Raw genomic sequence first — 26,042 nt, 5'->3', positions numbered from 1 at the left:
AAATTTTCCATTTTCTCAATTTTCCAATAAATATTTCTTCATATTTTTCAGGAAATTTGTTATATTTCACAATAAAAAACAATTTTACAAATAGAACCATAGAATATTTTCAAATTTCATCTCTCTTCCAATATACAGTGATTTTACATTTTTACTTTTTTCTTATTTAACGATGTAAAAAAGTTTCTTTTTCAACTTCCAATTTCCTATAATAACTTATTTTTCAAAAACAGTGTGTCATGATTTTATTTAAAGATCATAGTAACTGTCTCTCCGTACTGTCAGTGACGGTACTTTGAAAATCTTTTTTCCAAATTTTGTGGAGTCGGATTTTTTTACTTCCTTGTAAAAGTTATTATTAGTGAATTTCTTCTTCATTGGCCGCTCTTGCTCAAAACTACTCCAAAGTAAAATTTTCCTTTCTAAGATTTCTGCCTAGTTCCTGCTTGTCCAGAAAGCATAAATATGACCGGAAAATTGCATCGTTACTCAAAATTGGTATATCTTTCAGTCGAGTATATGAATAGTGCCTAAAAAGTTCACACAAACTCTTTATTCGATAGCGCGTCTTTTGCTAGCCGACTTTTGTCGGTCAATCTCGTTCCCAGGGTTTCTCTTCTTCCCAGCCCCTGGAGCGAGAGAGGGGCCGGAAGAAAATAGACCCTGGGAACGAGGTTATTTGTCTGATATTTTTGTGTCTATTTTGTTATTATTTTTTTAACGCGGTCAAATAAAAGTAAGACTCCCCGTTTCTCTTGACAGCTAGATCCCTAAAAAAAGAAGAACGCACGAAAAATAGTGGAACTACCCCGGTGAGAAGGGAGACTGCCTGCCAGACGTTTAAGTTTCAAGTGCATGCGATTGGAGCGTCTACGCGAGGTTGCGAGCGCGGAGAAAAGAGATTTTTTTTTCTCCGATTTGCCGCCTTTGAAACCTGTTTGATTGCCGGTTCCGCCCAAGTTTGATCGATCGCGTAATAGTGAACACTTCGAGTTTAGTTGAGTTCGTTCTTCGTTTTCAGTGGACGTTTTAACTGTAAACCCTTGGAATGATGGAATGAGCTATGAGAAACACCAAACAAGTGTCCCTAAAAGAGAGACGATATCGACTTTTCGTGATTTTCTGTTCGCTTCTTTCTCTAATTTTACATAACATTAAATGAGGTACAACCGACTACCCGTATCCTCTAGAGACCTCTAGGGTGAAGGGGAAAACTTAAAATGGAGGGTCTCTGAGCAACTATGCATCTTAACGGAATGTAGGCTGAAGTTATTCAACGTGTGGGCTGTAAACTCTACCAGTCCCTGCCCGTCGCCCGCTCGCTTTAATTTTCGATCGACCCCACTGACCGAGGCTGACCTCTTCCCCAGGCTCTCTCGGCTTTCGGATCCGTTCGTCCCGTTTTCGCGGCTACTTGCAACCAGCTTTCTTGTTGTGCTCTTTCAGCACATGTAGGCTAATATCCCGGGTATTTGTACAGTTCAGTGTAGCGATGGACCCATTGAACACGACAAAAACGAGACTCCTTCGAGTTGCGGGTGAACTCCTTTCTCTAGCTGATCAAAGTAAGTAAACGCATCTTATTTGTTGTACCTATTTTTATTTAAGTTTTTAATGAAGTACAAGGCATCAATCCATGAATCCCTCAATCGATCAATCAATCTATCTATCAATCCATCACCTTTTCATTGTGCAATATTAATTCATAGGCTCAGACTACAAGAGGAAAGGGAACTGAAGAGGCAGCAGGATCTGGACTATGAAGAGTCACTCCAGAATGACAGAGAGAAGGTGTGAAAAACTAGCAGCACTTTGGCACTCCATGATATGAAAAGAACTGTACAATAATTTTTAAATACTGGCTAATTATATGGCAAGATTTCCGTATAACCCCATACATTTATTATGCATACAGTTCTTTGTTTAACTAAACAATAACGAAAACAATAGCGCTCCTTTGAGACTTATCTGATTTGAATAACTCTAAATTTTACCAAGTGTCGCATACTTTTAGACTTAAATTTTTTTTCGAATTTTCTATCTAAAATACGCAAAAACGGAACGATTTCTTGGAGACTTAGAATAATTTTTCGAGTTTTAGGTCTAAATTACGGAAAATCGAAACGAAATATCATAATTTTGGGCGCATTTACCGTATTTGTAAACTGAGCGCAGGGTTAAAACTGCTTAAAATAATAGCGATTTAGACCTGTTCGCTAGTTTAAAAAAGCTTAAAATACTGTTTTAGGCCTAAGCAAGAGGTGTGCGAAAGGTAAGTGGTTCGAGACCTGATGGGGTACAAGAAAAAAAAGGGAAAAAAAATCCGTAAGGAGCCTGGGTAATATGGAGAAGAAAAAGAGGGAAGAGGGGAGCTAGGGGAAGAAGAGAATCGGCGAAAAGACAACGCGCAATAGCGCGCTATCAAATCCTCTTCTATTCACACAGTAAGTAGTAATTATCAATGTATATATTCAATACCTTAGGGAGTTGCTATTGTCTTCAAAAACAATAGAGCGCATACATAATTAATAATTCAGCATGCATAATAAATGTATGGGGTTATACGGAAATCTTTCCAATTATATCAAGTGATGTTCTAGCACATCTGATTAGTTCCTTATTTGCTTCAGGCAAAAAGGCAGAGGAATACAAAAGCCTGTCAGACAGACGATGAACCAGCCCCTGAGGTATCACATTTGATATTAGTAATGCAACAGATGAACTATTCTCTTGTTGCTTCTTGCTAATTCAAGCCATTGCCATGGTTAATGGCTGTAATGCATGTACCTCTATCATGACCTTACCACTGTAGAAAACAGGGTTGTTGGTTTTTTCTGTACCATGAAAAATATTTCGACGGCATTATTTTGGAAGCATAGATGTCCAGCATATATATACACCATCTTTCAAGGTGTTTCTCAAGCCGAAATAAGTTATTAATTAACAAATCATACCAGACAAATTTAAATCCAATAATGAATAATGGGTAATACATTTATAATCTGTGAATTTGTATTCCAGCCACAACCAGAACTAGATGAGGCCACAAATCCACCACCAACAAAGAGGCTGAGATCGGATGAATTGACTCGTGTCATCATTATTTTGCCAGATGGAGAAAGGCACCAGTTGGATATTTCATGGGAAAGTCCATTGAAGGTGGGTAATGTGAATACTCTGAAGAAATGCAGATTTCAATGCCTTTCATTTACCATTAATATTATAACCCAGATGTATGCACAAGACCACATAATTTGTTGTTTCTAATGTAGCCTGCATCACTTGGTTTGTTGTTGCCCCTTCAATATTGGAAAGTTTTGATGGTGAAATTCAATTTGCCCTTGTCTCAAGGCTCCCCTTTTTATCATATGACACCATGGAGTCATGGATATGCTATTCAAAAATATCATCCTAAGGGGCTCAATTTATGATGCTATGGGCAGTTAAGGTGCATGTGAACAATGTTTCCCCCAAAATAGGCTTTTTTATTTGAACAAAACTGTGTCATGAGCCATCGAAATGTAAACGGCCATGAGTTTTTAAGTCTCAGGCCCATGTTTCTTGTTATTCAATGCAGCCTAATCTTGAATCACACACTTCCAAGAGAGACAACTGAAACAATGAACCACTATAATGCAATATACTGAAGTCACTATTGGAAAAACTAAGCAGTAATTAGGGAGTAACTACAAAGTTAAGGATATAGAGTGGTAAAATCAGAGACGTGCCCATATCCTCATTTAAAATCCCAGACCTAGGCTGATTGGAGAACTTTTTTTTTTCACAATTCTCGCATGTCAGATGCCATGATTATTCCCATCATAAAATTAATGACCGCAACTGAACTTTTTAAAATTTCCATTATAAAAGAAGTAATCAGGAAATATCAACTTGACATCAATGTACAGCAGATGTCTCTCTCAGGTGTTTGCAACTCCAGGAGATGGCTGAAATTTAAGCTGTGTATAACCTCTTCTGGGAAATCAAAGAATATTATCGGTGTGAGTGGGTGGGCACAATCCATTGTCTACTAAAATAATATATTTGTTGTTATGTAAAGCAATTTGGTGAGATACTACTTCTAAGGGCCTCTTATCTCATCTGCTTGCATTTTAAATTAAACACAGGAGTTGCACCAACAAGTCAGAAATTTGCTACCTGAAGGCTCAACAACCATCTCCCTAGCCTAGCAAGTTGACGGAAACATCTGGAGACTAGTTCCTGACCATGAAACCATGTCTGTGGCACAGTTTCAAATCGAGCCAAATTGTGTCCTGAGGTCCAGTTATGGGGAAGACTTGAATGAAACTGATCCCTGAAATGACCATTTTCATTTGAGTCAAGAACCTAGCTCAATGAAGGAAATGCCTGACTTGTTTCTTCAGAGAATGGATATGTGGGAAATGCTGACGCCTGAAATTCTCTTGTGAGTGTTTCCAGTTGAGACTTGCAGCACACACTATCTTTAGCCAATTTAAAATGCTGACTCCTGAATCAGTTGAGAACTGCAGCATTCATTGAAATTACAAGGTTTTTCATTGATTTTAGCATATTTAAAACATGCTTTGGCGTGATTTATCAACCAGGGAAACTCAACAGACTTTTTAAACTTTTCTGCACCAAGCAAATGGAAAATTTATTCACTTATGTTTTAACAGATTGGTACCACTGAGTTTTTGATTTCATGCATTTATATTACTACTTAAATGAAAGTCAAGATCAGCATTCTTTCAATGAGCAACGATTTGAAGCATATTTCCGTTTTATACAAACTAACTGATCTACTCATAGTTTACACCTGTAAATCACGCCAGAGCATAAATGTGCCATTATTGACCTTTTTACAATCTTTTTATGCCTGGCAACAATGAGTCAAGTTGGTTACTTGATGATACCTCCTGAGACTTGGAATGCTACTCCATATCTATTGTGAAACATTTGGTCACACTACACACAGTTGAGTAGAGTAAGAGAATTCCAATGTACATCTGACCAAAGAAAGCAGGATAATACCCTCTTAGAAATGAGGGGGGGACCAGGAAACCATTGCCATAATAATGGGTCTGTCTTTGTTTAGTATAAGTATATAATTGGTATTGTTTGTCTAACTCCACAAAATATACTAACTGCCTTAGCCTTAAGTATGATTAGCAGCCTTATGGTCCCTTCCACAGTACACAAGGTAAATTTGAAAACACATGCAACTTTATTTTTAAGTTAGGCCTACTGTCCAAAATATAATCTGTCAGGGAAATGGAACTTTTCTAAAATGCTCTGCTCTACAAACTGGAGGAATTTGAAAATGCCAGTATGAATGAAAAAGTTTGAAAATGAAGCTTTTCGAAGATGATGGTATCACAAAAACCGTGTGATTTCTCTGCACGAGTTTACCTCAAACACAAGCAATCTCAAATTTCTCTGGTGTAGTGTGAAGGTCACAGTTTGTATTGAAAAGTATTCAAAATTAAAAACGGAAAAACATTGAAAAATATCATACTCTTCCTATAGTTAGGGTGTAGCCCAAACTACAGCTTAATTTGCAGCTAGCTTTTGATGTGTGGCTTATATAGACTACATACGAAAACATGCCAGGATACTTTTCCGTGAAAATTATCTGTTCTGAGGAGCGCACACAGGTTTTTGAGAGGACCAATGTGGTCTTTGAGGAACAGATGATGTCCATGGACAAATAGATGCGAATATTTTCCTGCCAAATGAAGGCTGTTGTGTTTATTGTCTATTGAATATTTTTCGCAACACGCTAAGTTTTGAAAATTGGGGAACATCACCTCAGTTTTATCTGGTGTATAATCAGTCACGTGACACATTTACACCAACTGCATGCTAGCTAAAATATCTGATGGATTATAATACCAGATATTAACTTGTCCTCAAGTGTGTAAGAGGGAAAAGTCGTTAATGTAAATGGTAAGAGAGGTTAAAGTCTCGTGTAGAATGGGTGTATGATTTTCTGCTTTCAAAAGACAGAGCTGTCCAAAATTGTTTTGCTGTTATCTTTTGATATCAAATATTGCCTGCTTAATGACATTTTGCAGGGCACAGAAAAGAAACTGAATACAGTCAGCAGAAGTATGATTATCATTGAAAGTTTAATGTTAGGTCTGATTCGATGAATGTTGATTGAAATAATTCTTATAAAAATCCTTATCTCCCTTAGTTGACAAAACAGAACATAGATTCTGAAAAGAAGTATTTACAAAAATTGATAAGTGAATAATGGATGGAGAGTTATTTTTCTTGGTAAGCATGGACAAAAGATAAAACATAAAGGTAACTTAGACTAGGAGATTTATACTAAAACAATTAGATTATTTGCTCTTGATTTCTATGTGTGATAGTCGACGAGGGCGCAGCACGCGATAGAAATCTCTAGCTCATAATCTAATTGCTTAAAGTAGTTGGTAGGCCTTAGCCTTTTGTCCAGGAGAAAAGGGTCTGGTTGTCAAAATAAGGTTCGGATAACAAGATGTTTGTACATGTCAGTTGCAAAAAGAATGAAATCAAGCAAAACTCGCTATTCTAAGACCCATCCTGTCCATTTTAATATCTTTTAGTGTTGAACAGTCGGATTTCCTCTTGTTCAGCTACACTCCCGCTGAAGTAACATTCCAGTATCACTCAGATCACCTATAGCAAGAAAGTATATTATTTTTTAACAGTGAGTTGACATTCAAAGACAATAAAGTCTGACCTGACAAGAAATTTTCATGTTGGTCATGTTTTTAGTGGAAAGGAGCACAGAGGCAGTTAATGGAAACATTATCGGGGTGGCAAAAGTAAAGTGATAGGGGGTGGCACAAGGAAAGTGATAATTTAAAAAGGGTAAGGGGAAGCTGTGAAAAGCCTGCATGAGAATATATGTAGACCCAAACATAACCCTGCCCAATTTAGTTGCACAGCAAGCTTTCCAAAAAAATCAGTTGGAGACAAGTAAAAGGCACACTGTGGCAGCCATTATAAATCACACCATGTACTCATTACAAATTGACTCTAGGGTCAAGGTGTTCATTGGAGCTTATTGCCAATACAGTGCCATTGTGAACAATATCATATGCTCATTTCGGAAAGCATTTGGCCCACAATTTTTTCCAAAGGAAACAAGTAATCCAAATAAGGAACTTTATTATCAGCAAAAGATACTGGTAATTACAAATTAATTTTCTGCAACAAAATAGTCTTTGATCTAACACGATAAACTATTCAAATGATAGAATATGGAACAAGTTGAAGAATTCACTTTATGTGCACATACCCTGAATTTCCTTTAAGAAGTTGCTTAAAGTATGAAAATAACTCAAATATCTCAAGCCACAATTTAAAGTTATCTCTTGTGATATACTGTCAGTAGTTACCTGTATGTTGCTCGTGTAACAGAAAAATGTTGACTTATATTTTGTCCCTATCAAGCTTCACTGGCACGGGAGCATGTGCTCGTGCACTCTAATAGAGGCGAAAAACTCAGTGAAATAAACTTAACAAACATACTGCAATACTGAAAACGAAATTTTGTTTAGTACAGAAAGAGGTGAAAAAATCGTCAAGGGAAAAGTCAGGAAATTTTAACTGAATAAAGGGAAAAATAACAACGTGAAGAACATTGACAGGAAATTTAAAAATGTCAACAGACCTGATTTAATCGTCTGGAAGAAACATTTGGTGTCACCGTGAATTTCATGATATTTTTACATAACAAAGAAGAAAAATTTGATGAAAACTAGCCAGTCTCTGTTACAGTCATCAGAATAAAAAAGGGCTGTAATTTGAGGTCAGAAACAGCCACTAAATCTGACATTTCATATTTGGTCATGGAAAATTTCATTATGATCAGAGAAGGGTAAGGGAATTTTGAAAAGTGATGTCCATAGCAACCATGTAACTAAGATAACTAGCAAACCAGCACTTGTCCTGTAGATGTTACCTTTTTTTTTACTTGCAAGCATGTAATTATTGAAAATGAGGAAAAATAAGACAACACCAGTTCGGGTTATTACTGTGTCATGAAATATGATATTTCTTTAACACTTGAAGCAATCCGTCCTTGCATTTGAAAAAAAGGAAGTGATGACTCACTGTTCCAACAATAATTATGCCAGTTCACGAACTCCAGACACACAAACATCCTTGCACTAAAACATGACTGACAGAAACAAGGTATGATGAATAGTACAAGTGAAACTTATCAAAAAAGCTGCCATCCTCAACTGAAATGACACTTGTCTGTAAATTTCAGGAGTCAGCTTTTACCACATATTCCTTGTCTGAGGATAGTGTATGCTGCAACAGTCTCTACTAAAATTCCATGCTCATGAAATTTAGGAGCCAGCATTTGCCCACATATCCATATTCTTGCAGATCTGAATCCAGCTTGATTTAATGGTTAAATTGTAGAACCAAAATAAAGCAGTAGAAATTGCCTGACTTGAAAATAAACATTAATTCCCTGGTTTCCATTCTCCTCCTCTGGATGAAATGATTCTTGTAGCACCATAATGACATGTTCTGGAACATATAGTGAAATTGGAGCCACCTCCACTCCTGATAATTCATTCTCCTGAGGTAGTGGTGCATCGGGGTCATCCCCATACATGACTAAATCATCTGGCAGGCTATCGTCCATAATACCTCTTACACCAGAGTAATTGGAAGAATGATGTTGCAGAATACCAGAAATCCATAACTGATGTGGAGAAAGGCTATGCTCAGTAGAGAGTCCATGATTATTAAATGTCTCAATAAACTGTGCTAGTGCATTATTGATCCTTGGGGTGTAAACATAATGTACGGCAAAGAGATCAATATTATTATTGCGACTAAGTAACCCAATTTGCTCCATATGTAAAAATAATCTTTCAATCCTTGTGTTGTGAAAACTCGGCCCGGTGATGAAACTTCCATGACCTTCACCCCTGTATTGAATCATTAGGTCACCAACTGCGATGTTTTCTCCTCCGTCATCTGCTCTGACTCTAGAAGGCAATCCCCAGGTATTGATTGATTCTTGAAACAAGGCAAGCACTGTTGCTGCCCTGTTGTTGTTACTGCACCTGAGATAAACAATCAACCGAGAGTAACCGTCAATGCAACTGTGGATGACAAATCGCCAGTGACGCAATTTCAGGTTGCTGTCAATGTGCCAGAGAAAATTGGGATGTGGCACTCTGTAAGGCCTACATGGTATTTGCTGTGCCCAGCGACAAGCTCTACCAATTGGATCCAGGGTGATGAGGGCATCACGCACCCGCCATCTCTGGACGCAGATCCCACATCTTCGTAGTGCACCTTGCATGTATCTTTCTCCACAACGAGGCATTGAAACAAGCTCCTCTTGCACAATTTGCTGCAATTCTACTTGCTGTATTGGGGAATATGTTAAAAATGAAGGAGGTATGTCTAGATCAATGGCCCGCCTACGTATGGTCCATCTAGACACACCAAGAATGTTAGCAATGCTGGTCCACAAAAAGTAACAGGAACGTAAAAGCATGATCTGTTCTCTAGAAATTTCATAAGAAGGACGGCCTACAGCGCCTGTATACCTAATGGGGGCATGGTAGGAGCTGGGAGTGAAAACAGGTAGCGCCCTAAATAAATCCTTGATTAAGCTGAGCTCTCTGGATAGCTGTCTTAGGTTGTTGACATCATTTTGTGAAAACTCAGGGGATCTTTCAACAAAGGCAATGACATGATGCATGTGACGCATTGCACCTCCCAGTCTAAGGAGCAAAACCTCTGCATTCTCCCTATCCAAAGGAGAATCGTGGCACCTATTTAATTCCTGCAGAAGGGACAAAATGGATGCCACAAAGCGCTGCAGTTGCCTGTTGGCATCTTGCCTAAACACAATGCATAGGAAAGTAACAAACAAAAACATGAACAGGAGTTAAAATGGCAGAAATATTCCCTCCGACCCCAGGCTAGATTTTAGATGTCATTTCCGCACTTAATTTTCATTAACTATCACCATTAAAATAAATATAGGGATAAAATAGAAACCAATTATTGTCAGCACATCACAATTTAAGCTTCACTTTATATTTAAAGTCCACATACGACTTTTTAAAATAATGTGTGTGAAAGAAGAAACTCAACATTAACGCAAGGCAAATAGACGGAATTGTAAAAATAAAGATATCTTAATAAGGATCTACATTAAAATTATCTCACCTTTCCACATAAACCACAGAAATCAGAAACAAAACCACGAAGATCTTCGTAGGAGTCATTGCACCACAACACTTTAAAAGCGCAAGATGTGTTGGTGACCCTCGGTGCGACAAGAAAAAGGAGATTAAAACGATATGGATAAGAAAAGCGACTTCTTTTGCCGAGATAAATCTTCGAAACACCTAAAGTCGAAGATCAAAATATGGCGGAACTGTATCGAGCCGAGAGGAACTGGGGTAAATAGGCTTCGTGTAGGAGAACAGTTTCCGTCCTTAACAACAGGCGGTAACCAAGGGTTCGAACGTCACTACCGGCTTCACGTTACATGGTATGAGTCATTACGAGCTTCGCATTACATGGTATAGCCATGACAACCATCTTATTTCGAGATAGAATTACATGACATGATGATATCACATTACTTATTTCGACCTATTTCGACCTATTTCGACCTGTTTCATGTCTTTTCGACACATGATGAGTCGTAATGTGTCGTAATATGAGTCGTAATATGTCGTAATATGTCGAAAAGTAATTTTGCTACAGATGGCGCGCCATAAAAGAAGAAGCCCACTGGGGAAATTCCCATTCCGTGACAACGACACCCGCTGGGTCAGCCTCATTGGAGAACATTTGCAGTATTTGCGCTCATCGCCTTTCAGTACATTATTTATGTTGGTCCACTCTCAAGAAAAAAAAAAAAAAAAATGACGGTAGTCTATCCAAAAGCGACATTCACACCAAACGCTTTGACCAACTCCACTCATGGTTTTTTCTTTTTTATAATTTCCAGTTGTCAACAGAGGAAATCCAAGTCAGCAGACGTGGCATTTGTGATTTACTTTATTATTTAAACCCCATAAAATGAAAAGGTTATGCATGTAAAAATACATTTGTTTTACAATTGTTAACATGAATTTTATTATCGCGGTAGAAACTGAATGAGCAATGCAGCCATTATAAAACTCCGTAAGAATTCTAAAATAAAAGACTTGAAAAAATATTAAATGGAAATCGGGAATAAATGCTTTAAGTACAAAAAGTAGATCTAACTTGTGACATATTTCCACCATAAACGCTGACATTATATACAATCACAAAAAAATTTCTTCCCCCCCCCCCTCCTAATCTTATATTTGAAATTATTGTAGCAATACTGTAAGTAATTAACATTACACTGATACTATGAAATAACCCCTCCTACAACTGAGCTGCCATTTATAAACATTACCACTCTCCCCTGTGGGGGTAGGGTTCAATCGACCGTAATATCGTAGATAATCGCCTTGCACCGGGAACTTGAACCTTATAAAAAAGAATTAAAACCGACGAGGGAAAGAGTGACACCAAAGTTGTTTATAGAAGATACAATTTCGACCATAGACCACTTTACTCTACCGACGATCAAGAGAGTTTTCTTTCATTCAGCTAGGAAAATTTGCTGCCCAGCAAATCTTTTTTTGTGATGACTTAATGGTTCAGCGAGTGCTTTTTAGGGGTCGTCACGCAAGGTCACGCAAGGTTACAAGGTGAGGATGATTACGTGACGGCCCGAAGTACAGATCACTCGGACGAGATTCTGCAGTTTGGACCTTGAAGTGTGAAGCAGGCACAAACTCTCTTGCTACACAAGCTTACATCCTAACTTAGTTTAATTGTTAGTTATTTTTTGAAGTCAGTCAAATTTTAAAAACAAGAGAATCGTTTGAAGTTTCAGGCGAAAATTCTGCAAAATTTCATGAATAACCAATCCTTTTTCCGCGTGCAAGCCTCTAGAAGAAGTAGCACTGTTCGAAGTTTGTTATTTGTACATCGCAGTAGACTACAGGGTACTTATAAATCAATGCATCTTCTTCTTCTTCATGGCTTGGGAAGCTATGTCCACTAAGACGAGCTGAAAAGCAAACCAATACCACAGGGTCACCACCCTCAGCTTAGCCACAGCCTTCGCTGTTTTTAAGTACTCTTAGTGACGGTCATTATCAGCCACTTAAAAACGAGAGAAAATCTAAGACGAGTCTCGTCTCGCGGTCTCGTTACTTGGGACAGTATGACTTCTCATCTTTTGTCCTGTCCCTAGTAACCGCCCCACAAGCCACTGCGAGATACGACTCACCCCCGATTTTTTTTTTTTTATTTCTCGTTCTTTAGGCACAGAGAAAGGTAAAATTGCGGGCGTGATGAAAAAAAAAAATTGTTTTTTCCTTGTTCTTCTGACCACAAGAATGCAGTGCTGTAGAAGGGTTAGTTTCACTCACTTTTCAGTTCGAAAAATAGTTTTCTCAGTCAGTAAGGGCGAACCGCCTTTGGGAGAATCATCTTCCGCGCAAAACAACCGCATTTTATCAACGGGGGTTTAGTTGTTAAAAACGTGGTAAGGTCCGGTTTATTTGCTAGTTGTTATATTGTTTCCGCATGGTAAGGTGTACGAGAGCGTTTCTTCAAGTTCACAGTCCGCGTGTGCCTCAAACAGAGTTCGCACCAGCTGTTTGCATTCCGAGAACACGGAACTCCGTTCCACTCTTTCTAAATCGTTTTGGCCCGCTTGTCTATCATAGTAAACTTTTAACTTGAAATTACGGTTTCCTTTGATTGGAAGACAAATCCTTACCTGAAGCGAAAATATCTGAAAAATTCTGAACTATCCGAAAAATTCGCTCAAGGATGACTCCCTTGTAAAAATGACAAGGGGTAATCGTCGTACCATTGGCGTCAAATTTGTCGATTGATATCTAAAAAGACCGCTGTTAGCGTTTCGCGGTATCTTTTAGGGTTTTGGGGCGAAAGATTGTCACCGCCAATTTATTTGTTGTACCCCTCAGGGGGGTGAAAATGACTATTTGAGCCACGCTTTAAAAACGAGAGTTTGGTATCTTTCAGGATTTTCCCCCACTACTTCCGATAACGCTGCCCAGCTCTTTTTATAGAGGAGTTTACAACAGATCTCGCACAACAGATCTCACCTTGATCGACAAAGAAATCCGCCATGTACTGCGTTACCAACACCGCTTCTTTGGAATGATTTATAGCTTCCGCAGTTGTCCATTCGAAAGAATTCTTCTCGGGATGCCACTGAACAGCATAGAATGGGTAATCATACGCTAGAGAAAGAATAAATTTATCACTTGTAAGACTAGGAGCAGTTCTTAATTACCTCCATAGAATCATAGAGTGAGAAGCCAGCACAATCAACAACAACAACAGCAAAAAGAGCGGGAGAAATAGCCAGGAAAAAAACCGCGCACAGGAACAGGGCGTGCCATTTTTCCGCAGCGGCAGCTTTCGCTTGTCAGTAATGATCTTTGAGAGTAAGGTCAGTAAGTTGATCTATGAATCTTCTGTATCCTCAGTGTAGGGACATCACTGGTTATATAAATAAAACCAACTCAAAGTCAAACTTCCCGCTCAGATGTCTGCGTAAGGCACGTATTATATGAAAAACTAGGCGGAAAGTTTTGCGGTCCATATAAAAAGTAACCTTTCGATAAGCATAGAATAAAGATGGAGATGGAAGAAGGATAAGACAACGAAAGGCATACTGATCGTTAATAAAAGGTTAAGTCTGCATATGAGCCAAGTGGCCCATCAGGCCGGAGCTTATCCCGTTTTCTGAAGCATGAAGCAACTAGGAGTATTTATACTCCCCCCTGGATGGGATGCTAGTCCATCGCAGGGTTACCCCCAGCATCAAATTCGCCAGTACCCATTTATACACCTGGGTGGAGAGAGGCACTGTGAGAGTAAGGTGTCTTGCCCAAGAACACAACACAATGTCCCTGGCCAGGGCTCAAACCCGGACCGCTTGATCCAGGGGTGAGCACACTAACCATGAGGCTTCTGCCCTCTAGATGCATGAAGAAGTTTAGTTCTGATCACCTTCAATGGTTGAAACATATTCTTTCTTTCCTTCTTTGTCTCTGTTGGTTGACAAACGCTTGTAAAACTTGTGAAGCTTCTCATTACTGTTGTATGTCTAGAGGATGAACATTGCACATTGATTTTTTTAAAAATTTAACTACAATGAACCTTTTACCAATGTCAAGCAATTACAAAACTACCTCAGATCAATTTATCTGGATTTATCATACAGAATTTAGTATTGCAATTAATTTAGTAGTAGTAAATTGCAATTAATTTAGTAGTAATTATGCAATAAGTTTCATAAAAATCCATATTACAAACACATGAAAATAGGAAATCCAAACTTACCAATTGTTATAAAGAAATGTATGCGAGGGGGTGGGGAGGGAGGGGCAGAAAGCATTGCCACCTGGCACACGTTTCTTTGCAAAAATGTAACTGTAGAGGGTAGCAAAGGGAAATTGTGATCCCATTTTGCATATTCAATAAAGTTTTAAAAACAAAATTATGCAAGCCACGTCTTTCAGTTGCTTTTCATGCATTATGTACTCTATAATTTTTGCCGTTATCATGTGTCATGCAAAACCCCATTTCCACCTTCAATGTATTCATGCTGTAAGGAATTACATGTTACCAAATCAGTCTTGGAACTTATTACTAACAGTACTTCCACTGAACAGGAATCAATATGAACCCCACAGAAGCATTTCCATCTTAATATCACAGGTCACAACTTACTTCCTAATTTTGGGTTTATTCAAGATTTCACATGTGAAATTACAAAATTGCCATGGCAACATTTGGTGCAAAGTTTCTCAATACTCAATGCGCAAGTCATTAAAACCCAAGATTATACACATAAGTGTACTTTGTCACCCATGATATTAAAAGGTAATTACGTACATAGTATCCTTCCGAAAATTTAGAAAATAATAATTATTTTGCTTGTGTTTTGTCAAAAATTATTCAAATCATTTCTGTCAACTAAAGGCTTGGTAAATTATAAGAATTTTAACAAAACACACACAAAATTATTTCCTAATTTCACTTGACACCATTTGATTATCCATACAGACAAAATAAACAAAAGAAAACTTTCATTGTTGCCATGGCAACATTTGGCACAAACTTTCTCAATACACAATGCACAAGTCATTAAAACCCATGACTGTAAGTGTACTTTGTCACCCATGATATTAAAAGGTAATTACGTACATAGTATACTTCCAAAAATTCAGGAAATAATCTTGCTTGCGTTTTGTCAAAAATTATTCAAATCATCTTTCTTGCCTAAAGGCTTGGGAAATTATAAGAATTTTAACAAGACAAGCATGAAATTATTTCCTAATTTCACTTGTCACCATTTGATTATCCATACAGACAAAATAAACGAAAGAAAACTTTCATTGTTGCCATGGCAACATTTGGTGCAAACTTTTTCAATACACAATGCACCAGTCATTAAAACTCATGACTGTAAGTGTACTTTGTCACCCATGATATTAAAAGGTAATTATGTACATAGTATACTTCCGAAAATTTAGAAAATAATTTTGCTTGCGTTTTGTCAAAAATTATCCAAATCATTTCTCTCACCTAAAGGCTTGGGAATCACAAGAACTTTAACAAAACACACATAAAATTATTTCCTACTTTCACTTGTCACCATTTGATTATCCATACAGAAAAAAAAATGAAAGGAAGCTTTCAAAATTTACTTACATCAGAGGAAATACAGTTACGATGATGGTTATAAGTAACATCCAGGGTTTTCAGGTAGGTTATTATCTGTTCAGAGGCAGATCCAAGGAGTCTGCTAGACCCATAACCTTGAAGAAAATCAAAATGTTCAGTTGTGTGAACAAAATTTTTTTAACTATTAGATGGATCCAATTAAAAACTATTCATGAAGGAACCAGCTCTGGTTTCTACATACTTGGTCCCTATCATTTAAAATTATCAACTAAAACAGACGGTTTTCCTGATTATAAATCTCAGTTAACCCATGTGCAAAGTTTCTGATGTCTAAAGAACCTGTTGTACTAGTCTTTTGTAATCTAGCATCATTGAAATTTTTTTTTGGAGAGTTTCTCTTACATAGGGATAAACTGGATATAACTCCTTTTCCAAATCTATACAACATTCAATGTATTTTTTTTTGTTTATGAATTTGAGTAAAGGGTAAGCATGCAAAGTTGATCAACCAACCTAGACTGAGGTTTAAAGGAACGCTGTAATCTTCAGCATCCACTGATGATGTTACGTTTTCACCGCCAGCGCCAAGACTCATGAGCAACTCGAATCCATTACATGTTCCCCAGAGTGGAAACACATCACCAGCATCATTTGCCTTCACAGCAAGATTGAAAAGTATTTTGGCTGTTCTTTCATAAGGGGAACCATAGATATTTGCAGAACCTCCAGGAAGTAAGACACTTAAAAAACATAAAACAGAACAGTTTAATGACAAACTGCTAAGCTAAGAAACACATAATAATTGTAACAAAATTTCTACAAGAAGACAAAATTATGTTACAAATGGCTGAAAAAGTAAAAAACCAAACATTTTCGACATGATGTTACCTTCGGGGTAAAAAAGGCTGTCTGCTACTCACATAATTTACATCTGTTAGGTAATTCCAGACAGAAATAGTTTTGCCATGTAACCGTGAATTTGTTCGTTCAAGCTGGGTTGCCATTGCAATGAAAGAAACTTAACTGCTTAACATGAGAAAAACTAGGCTCAATTTCCCCACGATTTTCTTGGGTTCAGTCCAGAGTCTGGACCGGACTACATATGTTCCTCCCTGAACAGCAGCTGGTTATCAAGCCTAGAGAATACTTAAACTTACCTGGAATGTGGGTCAAAACCAGGGGTACCCCCCATATATTAGTCACGAGTTTATTTAAGGTGTTCAGAGTATTGTAAACTTCATTTTGACAGGGTACAATTTTCTTTTGCCCTGAGGTGACTGTGAATACATACACTGTATGTATTACTACATAAAATTAATTATATATATTTACAATAATATTGTAGTATTGTTTTAAACAAATGAAATTTACTGTAAGGATAAGTCTGCATTCAAACCTAATTACCTTTCAGGCCAGCACTTGCCTCTGGTTTCAGTAGCATGAAGCAACTGATTAGAAGTATATATATTACCTATTACATATATCTTAGGTTTCAGATAAATTCTAAATTTTTATGACTCCATTAGCACATTAGATCCTTTGTTGAACAACCCCACGAGTTTTGTAGCTTTGAAAACTATCGTTTTAAAATAAAGGTTGATTGATTGATTATATGCATACATGTACTCCCTGCCGGATGGGATTTCTAGTCCACTGCAGGTTCACCCCACAGCATTAACTTTGCCAGTGCCCATTCACACACCTGGGTGGAGAGAGGCACTCAGAGAGTAAAGTGTTTAATGCCAAAGTACACAATGCAATAACTCTGGTCAGGGCTTAACCACAGACACTCACTCTCAAGTCCAGCAAAATAACCATTAAGCTAGTGTGCCTCCCAAACCAGAATAAAATGTACTATCTAATAAGCCAACTACAAGCTCTAGTGTATGTAAGTTGATATTAACTATTAGTATAATCTACTAGCGTTCTATCATCAATGCCGTTTTCTGATTGGCTATGCTACTCACTATCTATTCATTGATAGATAGTGAGTAGCGTAGCAGAGTGCCCTTGTTAACAAAATGACGGCTGCTTCTTGGCGTTTTCGAAGTGTCTGTGAGAGGATTTAGATTAAGTTTCGAACGACTAGTAGACTTATACTAAAACAATTAGATTATTCACTCTCGATTTCTATTGTACAATAGTTGACTTGGGCTGTGCCCTCATCCACCATCACGCGATAGAAATCAAGAGTGAATAATCTAATTGTTTTATAGACAGTATGTATATATTAGAGGGAAAGGAGTCTTACCCATTTATAGAATGAAAGAGCTCTTCCACTTGCTCCTCAGTCAGGTTGTTTCTGTCATGAGTTAAGACTACCATTTGTTTCTTGTATAATTTATTAAATGATTTTAAAATACTGTGGCCCACAGCCTTTAAGGCTCCTAACAAAGAATGGCAACCCCCTTTTTTAGGTTTAAGGCTTGTAACCTACTTTCTCTAACATTTGCCTTGCCAAAAAGGACTTAGACTGAAATAATATTAGGGAACTGGGGTTTTCTGTTAGCTACAAAGTTAGATAAAATGTGTGTCATGGAAATCCATGATAAGGGTATTAATATTTCCTTTCCCAATTTCCCATCAACAAAACAAGGACACAAATCAGAGCAAATGAAGACCAAGACTTCTACTTATCTTTACCAAGACAATCTATCTACTTATCTCTATGAACCAATGTTTAACTACATGCGTCATCAACTTTGATCATTGCAAGGTCCAGTTCCATGGTTATTTCATTAACACACAACTTTGCGCATACAGTACTGTAGAAGGCATCATGCTAGACATGAATTGACTAAAACTTTTCTTATCAAGAGCTTGTGAAACTTGGTAATTGGTGAAATTTTGGGCTCTTTGGGTGTAATATTTGGGGAGAACTTTCTGGGTGGCAAAAGCCCTAATGAAGTCATACATTCTTTGTAAAATTTTGAGTTTTAAAACAGGCGTCGTGCAAAAACTATTCAATACATTGGGCTCAAATTCCTTGGGACAGTTAAGCGTGCTATGCCCTTTCAATAATCAGAACTAATGTTTTAGTACCTCCATCAGAAACTGTACCGCTTATGCTAATGAGACAAATAAAGTAAACAAAGATTCTAGTATAAAAAGAGGGAAATGTCATGTATGTAGTAACTTCATGCTACTCTAGATGTATAGGGTAGGTAATGTCTGCATACAAGCCAAATGGCCCATCAGGCCAGAGCTTATCCTGGTTTCTGTAGCATGAAGTGACTAGGAGTATTTCTACTCCCCCCTGGATAAGATGCTAGTCCACTGCAGGGTTACCCCCAGCATTAATTTCGCCGGTACCCATTTATACACCTGGGTGGAGAGAGGCATTATGAGAGTAAGGTGTCTTGCCCAAGAACACAACAAAATGTTCCCAGCCAGGGCTCGAACCTGGACCACGCAATCCAGAGACGAGCGCACTAACCATGAGGCCACTGAGCCTCCAGATGTTTAGATATCTAGAGAACTGTTTGACAGTATGTGATGTGAAAGTCTGTTTCTGTGTTCTCTATCTTTGAAGGATACCTTATTGGTACAACTCTGCCTCCCGCAGACTCTATGTACTTGACGTAAGAAGCAGCAATGTATGTTGGACCAAAGTTCTTCTTCATGTACCCGAATGTGTCCTGGGCCAGTATTCCTTTAACGCCACAATTCAGTCAAACACTCAAAAAAAATTGTTATGCCACTTGTGAAAAGTATCCACATGCCACAGCTAGTTGCTGCTTCTAATTCTAAATCTTTACTGTGCAAGAAACTCCCTCGGGTGGGGGAGGGAGGGGGGCTATAATAGGCGAAAGCAGGAGCCCATCACTAGAAGCGTGCAACTCCCATACTAAGCCTACATGTATGTCACCGCATTTTTATGGACCGGTCTATTTTTAGGCTTCTTGCCCCACGAAACAAGTCAGTTTCGGTCTACAAGAGTGTGCATCCATTAAGAAAACATGGCCATTTTTCTATTTAATCTTTTGGTAAAATTATGACGTCAGTCAAAAATTAAGTCCATACTTGTGATTGGTCACCAAGGCTCCTGCGGGGGTCTGAATTCACGGTAAATTCAAACTAAATATAGATCGGTCTGTGAAAACCCCATGACAGGAATATGGGATAGTTGCATGCTCCACAGATCCTTCAGTGTGACTGCGCCCACTCTGTGGAACGCTCTTCCTGTTAGCCTCCGCATGATCAAATTATTTCCACTTTTAAGTCAAATCTTAAAACTTATCTTTTTAAATTAGCTTTTAATATTTCTTAAATATGCATATATAAATAAATGATGTAGTGTTTTTTTTTTTATTGTTTTTAAATTTTATTGTAGATTTTTAATACTTGTATAGTTTTAGGTTATTTATTGTTGTAATGCGCTTTTGATCACCTGGTATGTTAAAAAGCGCACTATAAATCAATAAATTATTATTATTATTGCTCCTAGTGATGGGCTCCTGGCAAAAGGGTATGGTTCTTTGGCCACAACCCCACCTAATTTTCTGCGAGTGCCCTCCCCCCTCCCCCCTCCCCCCCCCCCCCCTCCGTGCCGGGGAATCATCCTAATTAAGTGGGATTCTACATGTCTACTGGAACAACAGTTTATTGATAACTCAAGACTTTTGATTTAGTAATAGAAGCTGAAATCTTAGCTGATCTTCGGTATGTAATTTTGAGATGCCCTAAATAAACAAATTTAAGGCTGAAAGTGTAAAGGTTCTCATTATCGTTCGTAGATTTCTTGCAAAAAAAGCATATCACGAGTTTCAAACGCTCACTTACCTATGATGGGTCGATCTTTCTTTTGCTGGAACGATCTGAGCTGAGGTCGAGCATGAGTCAGCACAAGACAAGAGTATAAGGAAACTAACACAATCCATCCACTTGAATGCATTTTTGTAGCTGCTTCCCCAAGGCCGATGCTGTCTGCACGCTATGCAACTCAGGAACAGTATATCAGCGATGTATATGTTAAAACCGCCAATCCTCTTTTTGCAAGATCCGATATGGAAACATCACATGCTTCCTTCGTGACACTGTCGCAAAGTTTTTAACGAGGCTTCACACCACTAGTAACCAATCCCCTCGCTTAAGCGGCATTCAAAATGGCGGCGCCGGTGATGAGAATTTGTCGAAGGTGTATTTGTTCTCAGGCCAAAAAAACACATGTTAAACGAGCGAACCCTCATATAGATAGAATAGTTCGTGTAGACCATGCTGGAGAACTTGGAGCAGATCGTATTTACGCAGGGCAGATGGCAATCCTCGGAAGAACCAGTGTTGGGCCGACTATCCAGGTACGGCACGTTATGTAAGAATTAGGCATGTCAGTTTTTATTATCATTTTATTTTTTTCCTGTTTCACTTTCATATTCCTCTCTGTTAGACCAAGATAGAATCAAGCATAAAAACTTGAAAAACACTGTGATTGAACCAGGCCGTAACGAGAGACTCTATTATTAACCTTGCTGACTAGGGTGGCCCGTTTTCCAAGATCTTGAATCGTGATCTTTCTCTGTGGAAAAAAAAAAATGTTTTCATCTGAGGAGGCAAGCTAGCACTAAGATTGCAGTTTTTGATACTAAGATCTTGGTAACTGGCTGGATGTCTTACTCATATGGACACTATATGGCCTAGACATCAAGACAAGAAAGCTTTGAATGTTGAGGGTATCACAGTACTAAAATTCTTTCATTTTGCCAGTCAGGACTCTAACCAGAACCACAAGGAGTATTGGGTCACAGTGTCTCTATTGCTTGTACAGGTTTCATCTAAACCTTTTTTGACAAACTTTCTGTTTCTGTTGTAACTTGACAGCATATGTGGGACCAAGAAAAGGAACATCTTAAAAAGTTTGAGCAGATTGTAACTGAGAGAAGGGTGCGGCCCACAGTTCTTGTACCACTTTGGAACATAGCAGGATATGTTTTAGGTATAGTGAAATAATGTAAGTGTTAGAAGACCAATATGTAGATTTAGCCAAGCCTAAAAGCAGAGCTCTTGATTACAATTTAACCTAGCTTGAGCCTGCGATTCCATCAAAAACCAGTGCCTGGGCAGTGGTCAACTTGAAAGAAACACGCAGTCTCAATGAGCTCTAAACCTGAGCCCACGATATGGTCATGTGATACTAGTCAGCAGATACCAGGTTTTCACAGTGGTCAATTGACCGTAACATGGATTTTAAAAGATATACTGTAAACCAAGGCTGCCTGTCTGGAGTATGGCTGCCATGTTGCGTGACATCATTGTCATCATCATTGTCTTCATCGTGCGCATGTGCTGACAAGCAATACCACTAGCCATGATGACCATGAGAAAAGCCATTCACGGGTTCCTATGAGTATGGTGCTCTGCTTGGTGGCCCTACGGGTTGCCCAAGCTCTGCTATTAAAAGATGGTAAATATATAAAAGCAGAAGTGAGGAAATTACCTGTAATGTGAGCTATTTCGTGTCATGATGAGATGGTTATGAGTATCAACGTAGAGCACTGAGCAGTGTTCTTCCCAGACAGATCTTACATGCTTTTTTTGAACCTTCATCAAATTTAGGCGCTCATGAACATGCTAATCAAAATTCAGTATACAAAACTGGAGGTCACTGGATTCATGTTTGAGTTAAAAGCCCTTAAGAGTAAAATCGTGTTTTTAATGGGCTATTCTATTGCTATGGCAACCATTCACAACAAGAAGAAGGCCACAACTTGTTCACCAGTGACTGGGAATTTGTTTGATACCATCATTGTAGCATCAACTAAGAATGAGAGAATGAAAAGAAGTGTTGAAAATAATACTGGAAACTGTTATGAGCTACCTGAAGTAAGCTTAATTAAATAGATCTGTATTATTTTGTACATTGTGATTTTACAAAAATTAGTCCTTTATGGAATATTAAAGTATAAGTATATTTTGAGAGCACTGTGTCATACCAGATTTTCACTGTAGTTTACATGCTTCTGGTCTTTGTTTAGTTCATTGTGATTGCCATACAGGTGCAGGGACAGCACTGTTGGGAAAGGAAGCAGCCATGGCTTGCACTGTAGCTGTGGAAGAAGTGATTAGTGAACATTATGACAAGTGAGCATCATAGTCGTAGAGTTCCTCTCCACTGGGTATCGTAAATCCAAAACCAAAGTAATCACTCTGGCTGATCACAAAGGGAACACCCAGACAATGTAGTTAACTAATCAAATCTCGAAGAAAATACATGTAGCTCCATGTAGCACTGGGAAATAAACTAATCTGTGTAAGCAAGTCAAGATTGCTTTTGGTTTTACTTCTGATTGGATGACAAATTGGCACAAGTTTCTTTACGTAATTGCGTAGTATAGAAATGCAAGGCCAAAGCTAAATAATGCAAATTACTTTCAACACTCAAGTAAAAACCACTCTTGATGAATAATTAATTTGTTATTAAAGATATCTGAATGCATATAATATGAGGTATCAATCTCTTTTGTTCAAACCAAACTGATTTCTCTCACACATAATTTTAAGTTTTATATGTTTACTCTGCATATCATAGTCAGCCATTCCAGAATTTTTTAGAAAATAAAATAAATTCTTATAATTTTTAAATGAGGTTTGCACTAAAAACTACAATTCTTTATGTTTGTTGTCGATTGATGAGCTGCAGACCCACCATTTGTTCAACAAGGAAATTTAATTTACAGTTAGCTGATGAAAAATGTACTTGTTATTTTTCAATTTCAGTCAGCTCAGAGAACTGTTGTCATCAGAGGGTGTAACAGATGAAAATAAAGAATTATTAGATGTAAGTCAAAAGTCCTGTTATTTTCTTTGGTAATATAACTTCACCAAATTGTAAAGGAGTTACTGGTAGTACCGGTAGATGCCAGTAGCAATTACCATTGCATTATGATAAGGTTTTTCCAAAAGCAGCAAGCCAACCAAAAGAGATGGCTTGTGCCATTAGATTCATGATTCAGTTGAATTGTTTCCCCTTGAAGAGAGACAGGAAATGGTGAGGAAAATTTTAAATGGAAAAACAGGAGTACCTTTGGAGTTAGTCCACAATTTCTGAACAGATTTTCAGAAAGAATTAATTACTCTTAAGTTGACTCTCAGGTAATATATCAAACAGGAAAGACTGGGTTTGACCACATTAAACACCAAGAGAGTTGAAAATAAGACATGTACTGGTCAGGAGTGTTTCCCATGAACTTTGAGGTGTTTGGAAATATGGTCAGACACAGTCTTGAGTGAAAGTGAAGATGATCATCGCAGTAAATTTTCCGATTTAAGCAATTGGAAAGAAGAAGCCTGAAAAAAATCAGCGCTTCATGAAATAATTCATATTTCATAAATTATTTCATATATGCTTCACATCATTTCACTCCTCATGGGAAGATATGAACTCAATTAATTGACCTTGCTCCCAATGTGTGGCTTCATAGCTCAGTTGGTAGAGCATCGCACCGGTATCGCGGAGGTCACGGGTTCGAATCCTGTTGAAGCCCTAATTTTTTTTCAGGCTTCTTCTTTCCAATTGCTTAAATTGGAAAATTTACTGCGATGATCATTCTTCACTTTCATCTACAACCGCAGTTCAAATATGAATTATTTCATATATACTTCACAGTCTTGAGTGTTAGATATATCTTATCAATCGAGACTAAAACCTAAGGAGAAAATCGAGGAATAATATAATATTGTTTAAATCTATCCTGATTAAAATCAGATATCCAAACACCGTCACAGTCATGTTTTCCTTAGTATAAACTTGTCATGATGAATTTTTAATTAACTGAGTTTGAGAACAGATATTTCTGCAGTCTTCAGCTAAGTGGTTAGCACACAGTGTATACACATATTTTTTTAATTTGAAAAATAATTTTCCTAAAGGAACATTGTGGTCTTTCCCCAAATACTAGACAATAAAACAGTTCCGTGATGAGGAGCTGGAACACCAACATATTGGAGAAGAGAATGATGCTGAACAGGTGAGGCCTTTGAAACATTTGAAATATTCTCAACTGTGGAGGAGTTATTTTGGAAATTCTTGGGATGCAAATGGTAAAAGTTTGAAATCCACAACATCCAGCAAGCAGAATTTAACATCATTAAACTCTTCACTTTCACTTTTTACCATGATCCCTTGCAGGTACTGGGCCAGAAATTCTCCTTGGCTGTGCCACTTGGTTAGCCTCCTTAGCAGGCATTCATTTTGAAATGCATGCGAAGGAAATGAAACTGTGAGTGATTGTGAGTGCGAAAAATATAAAGGAGCAGTGGGAGGGGTTGGGTCACTTCCACCATTTTTTGCTCAACCAGGCATGCTTGTTTGCTCGCTCGCTTGCTCATTTTTCCCGCCTAGAAAATAAAAAGGAAACCTCTGCTATGTAGGCTAGCACTCTGTCACATACAAACACTGCTACCTTGCTGACCACAACACATAAACCTGCTATATTGTTACACATGCAGTTTACAAATCCAATTTGAAGGTTGCCACTAGACCTGTTTGATGTTTGCCTTTCAGGCACCAATGTATCATGCACTGTCAACAGTCATACAGACAGGTTGTAAGGCTGCCATTTGGTTATCAGAGAGGATATAGAAGAGATGTACTTTACTTAGAGCTACTTCACATGCAGGGGAGCCACTTCCTGGTTGGTCTCATTGAAGCAGCTAGTAACTTATGAAAGAACAAGCCTATTTTGTTTCAGTGACATTGGTGGCGTTACTTTGGCAGTAATCATTAGCATGGATAGAGAGATCAACTCAGCCTTCTGCAGGTGCAACACTATTCACTTGGGAGACTATTTCCTCTTTTAGTGGACACAGAGAAGAAGCTCTGGTCTTAGGAGTAACATACAGTAAACAAGAGTTGGAGGAAAGATTTTTTTACCTTCAGTCAAACAAGCTGCGAGTACATGTACACTAGCCATGAGGGTAAACATTGCCTACCTTTCAAAGAGTCAGTCTCCTGAACTCTTGAATATCCCAGTTTAACTAGGTTAAGACACCAGTCAAGAGTGAATTGAGTTAGCAATCACAAATTCATGTTTTAACACCTTTTGACCCATTTCCATGCAAGTTAGCCCTCACATGTAATGTTGATATTAAAGTTCACAATAGTTGCAAACTTAAAACTTGTCAGGTACTGGGAGAAGTGGTTATGAATCAAGGAAACACATGTTTGTTGTTATTTTGTTTACTTGTGTGGCTACCAGGTAAATGTTTTCAGTAACGTGGGTTGCAAATAAAATTAATCTCTGATGCTGGTAAATGCCTTTTTACTCTGGCTATTGGTATTGGTCAAAATTGAATTTACAGTACTC

General features: G+C 38.0%; 3 protein-coding genes across 5 annotated transcripts; 2 read left to right on the top strand and 1 right to left on the bottom strand.

The window, feature by feature from the left end:
* The first annotated feature begins 1,158 nt into the window (after positions 1 to 1,158).
* On the top strand, positions 1,159 to 3,357 carry LOC149112581 (uncharacterized). Its single transcript, XM_089289344.1, has 4 exons — positions 1,159 to 1,163; positions 1,710 to 1,791; positions 2,631 to 2,687; positions 3,022 to 3,357. Exons 1-4 carry the CDS (start codon positions 1,159 to 1,161, stop codon positions 3,265 to 3,267), a joined length of 390 nt encoding a protein of 129 aa, XP_089145470.1. The 3' UTR covers positions 3,268 to 3,357.
* A 2,734-nt stretch (positions 3,358 to 6,091) lies between these two features.
* LOC110056297 (gamma-glutamyl hydrolase-like) lies at positions 6,092 to 20,826 on the bottom strand. 2 transcript variants are annotated; one of them, XM_089288998.1, is made up of 8 exons: positions 20,524 to 20,826; positions 19,279 to 19,393; positions 17,993 to 18,043; positions 16,255 to 16,481; positions 15,769 to 15,875; positions 14,062 to 14,158; positions 13,149 to 13,286; positions 6,092 to 6,648 (listed from the first exon to the last, which is right to left on the bottom strand). In XM_089288998.1, the coding sequence occupies exons 1-8, from the start codon at positions 20,633 to 20,635 to the stop codon at positions 6,602 to 6,604; spliced, it is 894 nt and encodes a 297-aa protein (XP_089145124.1). In that variant the 5' UTR covers positions 20,636 to 20,826; the 3' UTR covers positions 6,092 to 6,601. The 2 variants fall into 2 exon arrangements, with proteins under 2 accessions (XP_089145124.1, XP_020618410.2); XM_020762751.2 differs by lacking the exon at positions 6,092 to 6,648 and adding an exon at positions 11,011 to 12,079.
* Positions 20,827 to 20,846: 20 nt separating this feature from the next.
* On the top strand, positions 20,847 to 25,984 carry LOC110056298 (NADPH-dependent 3-demethoxyubiquinone 3-hydroxylase, mitochondrial-like). Of its 2 annotated transcripts, XM_020762752.2 has the most exons (6): positions 20,847 to 21,038; positions 21,559 to 21,673; positions 22,734 to 22,818; positions 23,455 to 23,515; positions 24,636 to 24,704; positions 25,241 to 25,984. In XM_020762752.2, the coding sequence occupies exons 1-6, from the start codon at positions 20,847 to 20,849 to the stop codon at positions 25,316 to 25,318; spliced, it is 600 nt and encodes a 199-aa protein (XP_020618411.1). In that variant the 3' UTR covers positions 25,319 to 25,984. The 2 variants fall into 2 exon arrangements, with proteins under 2 accessions (XP_020618411.1, XP_089145134.1); XM_089289008.1 differs by lacking the exon at positions 25,241 to 25,984 and having other exon boundaries at positions 24,636 to 25,195.
* Positions 25,985 to 26,042: the final 58 nt, after the last annotated feature.

Source organism: Orbicella faveolata, unplaced genomic scaffold, assembly GCF_042242905.1.
Source record: "Orbicella faveolata isolate gen_17 unplaced genomic scaffold, um_ofav_v1 contig_2, whole genome shotgun sequence".
Lineage (NCBI taxonomy): Eukaryota > Metazoa > Cnidaria > Anthozoa > Scleractinia > Merulinidae > Orbicella > Orbicella faveolata.
Note: the sequence above shows the minus strand (reverse complement) of the source record. Positions and strands in the feature narration are given on the sequence as shown.

Coding starts and splice junctions, on each gene's coding strand:
- LOC110056297 (XM_020762751.2), bottom strand. CDS start 20,635: ATGCATTCAAGTGGATGGATTGTGTTAGTTTCCTTATACTCTTGTCTT. Junction 14,159..15,768: donor GTAACTGTATTTCCTCTGAT/GTAAGTAAATTT, acceptor TTCATCCTCTAG/ACATACAACAGTAATGAGAA. Junction 12,080..13,148: donor GGATTTCTTTGTCGATCAAG/GTGAGATCTGTT, acceptor TTTGCTTTTCAG/CTCGTCTTAGTGGACATAGC.
- LOC149112581 (XM_089289344.1), top strand. Junction 1,792..2,630: donor TCCAGAATGACAGAGAGAAG/GTGTGAAAAACT, acceptor TATTTGCTTCAG/GCAAAAAGGCAGAGGAATAC. Junction 2,688..3,021: donor ACGATGAACCAGCCCCTGAG/GTATCACATTTG, acceptor TTTGTATTCCAG/CCACAACCAGAACTAGATGA.
- LOC110056298 (XM_089289008.1), top strand. CDS start 20,847: ATGGCGGCGCCGGTGATGAGAATTTGTCGAAGGTGTATTTGTTCTCAG. Junction 21,674..22,733: donor CATAGCAGGATATGTTTTAG/GTATAGTGAAAT, acceptor ATTGCCATACAG/GTGCAGGGACAGCACTGTTG. Junction 22,819..23,454: donor ATTAGTGAACATTATGACAA/GTGAGCATCATA, acceptor TTTCAATTTCAG/TCAGCTCAGAGAACTGTTGT.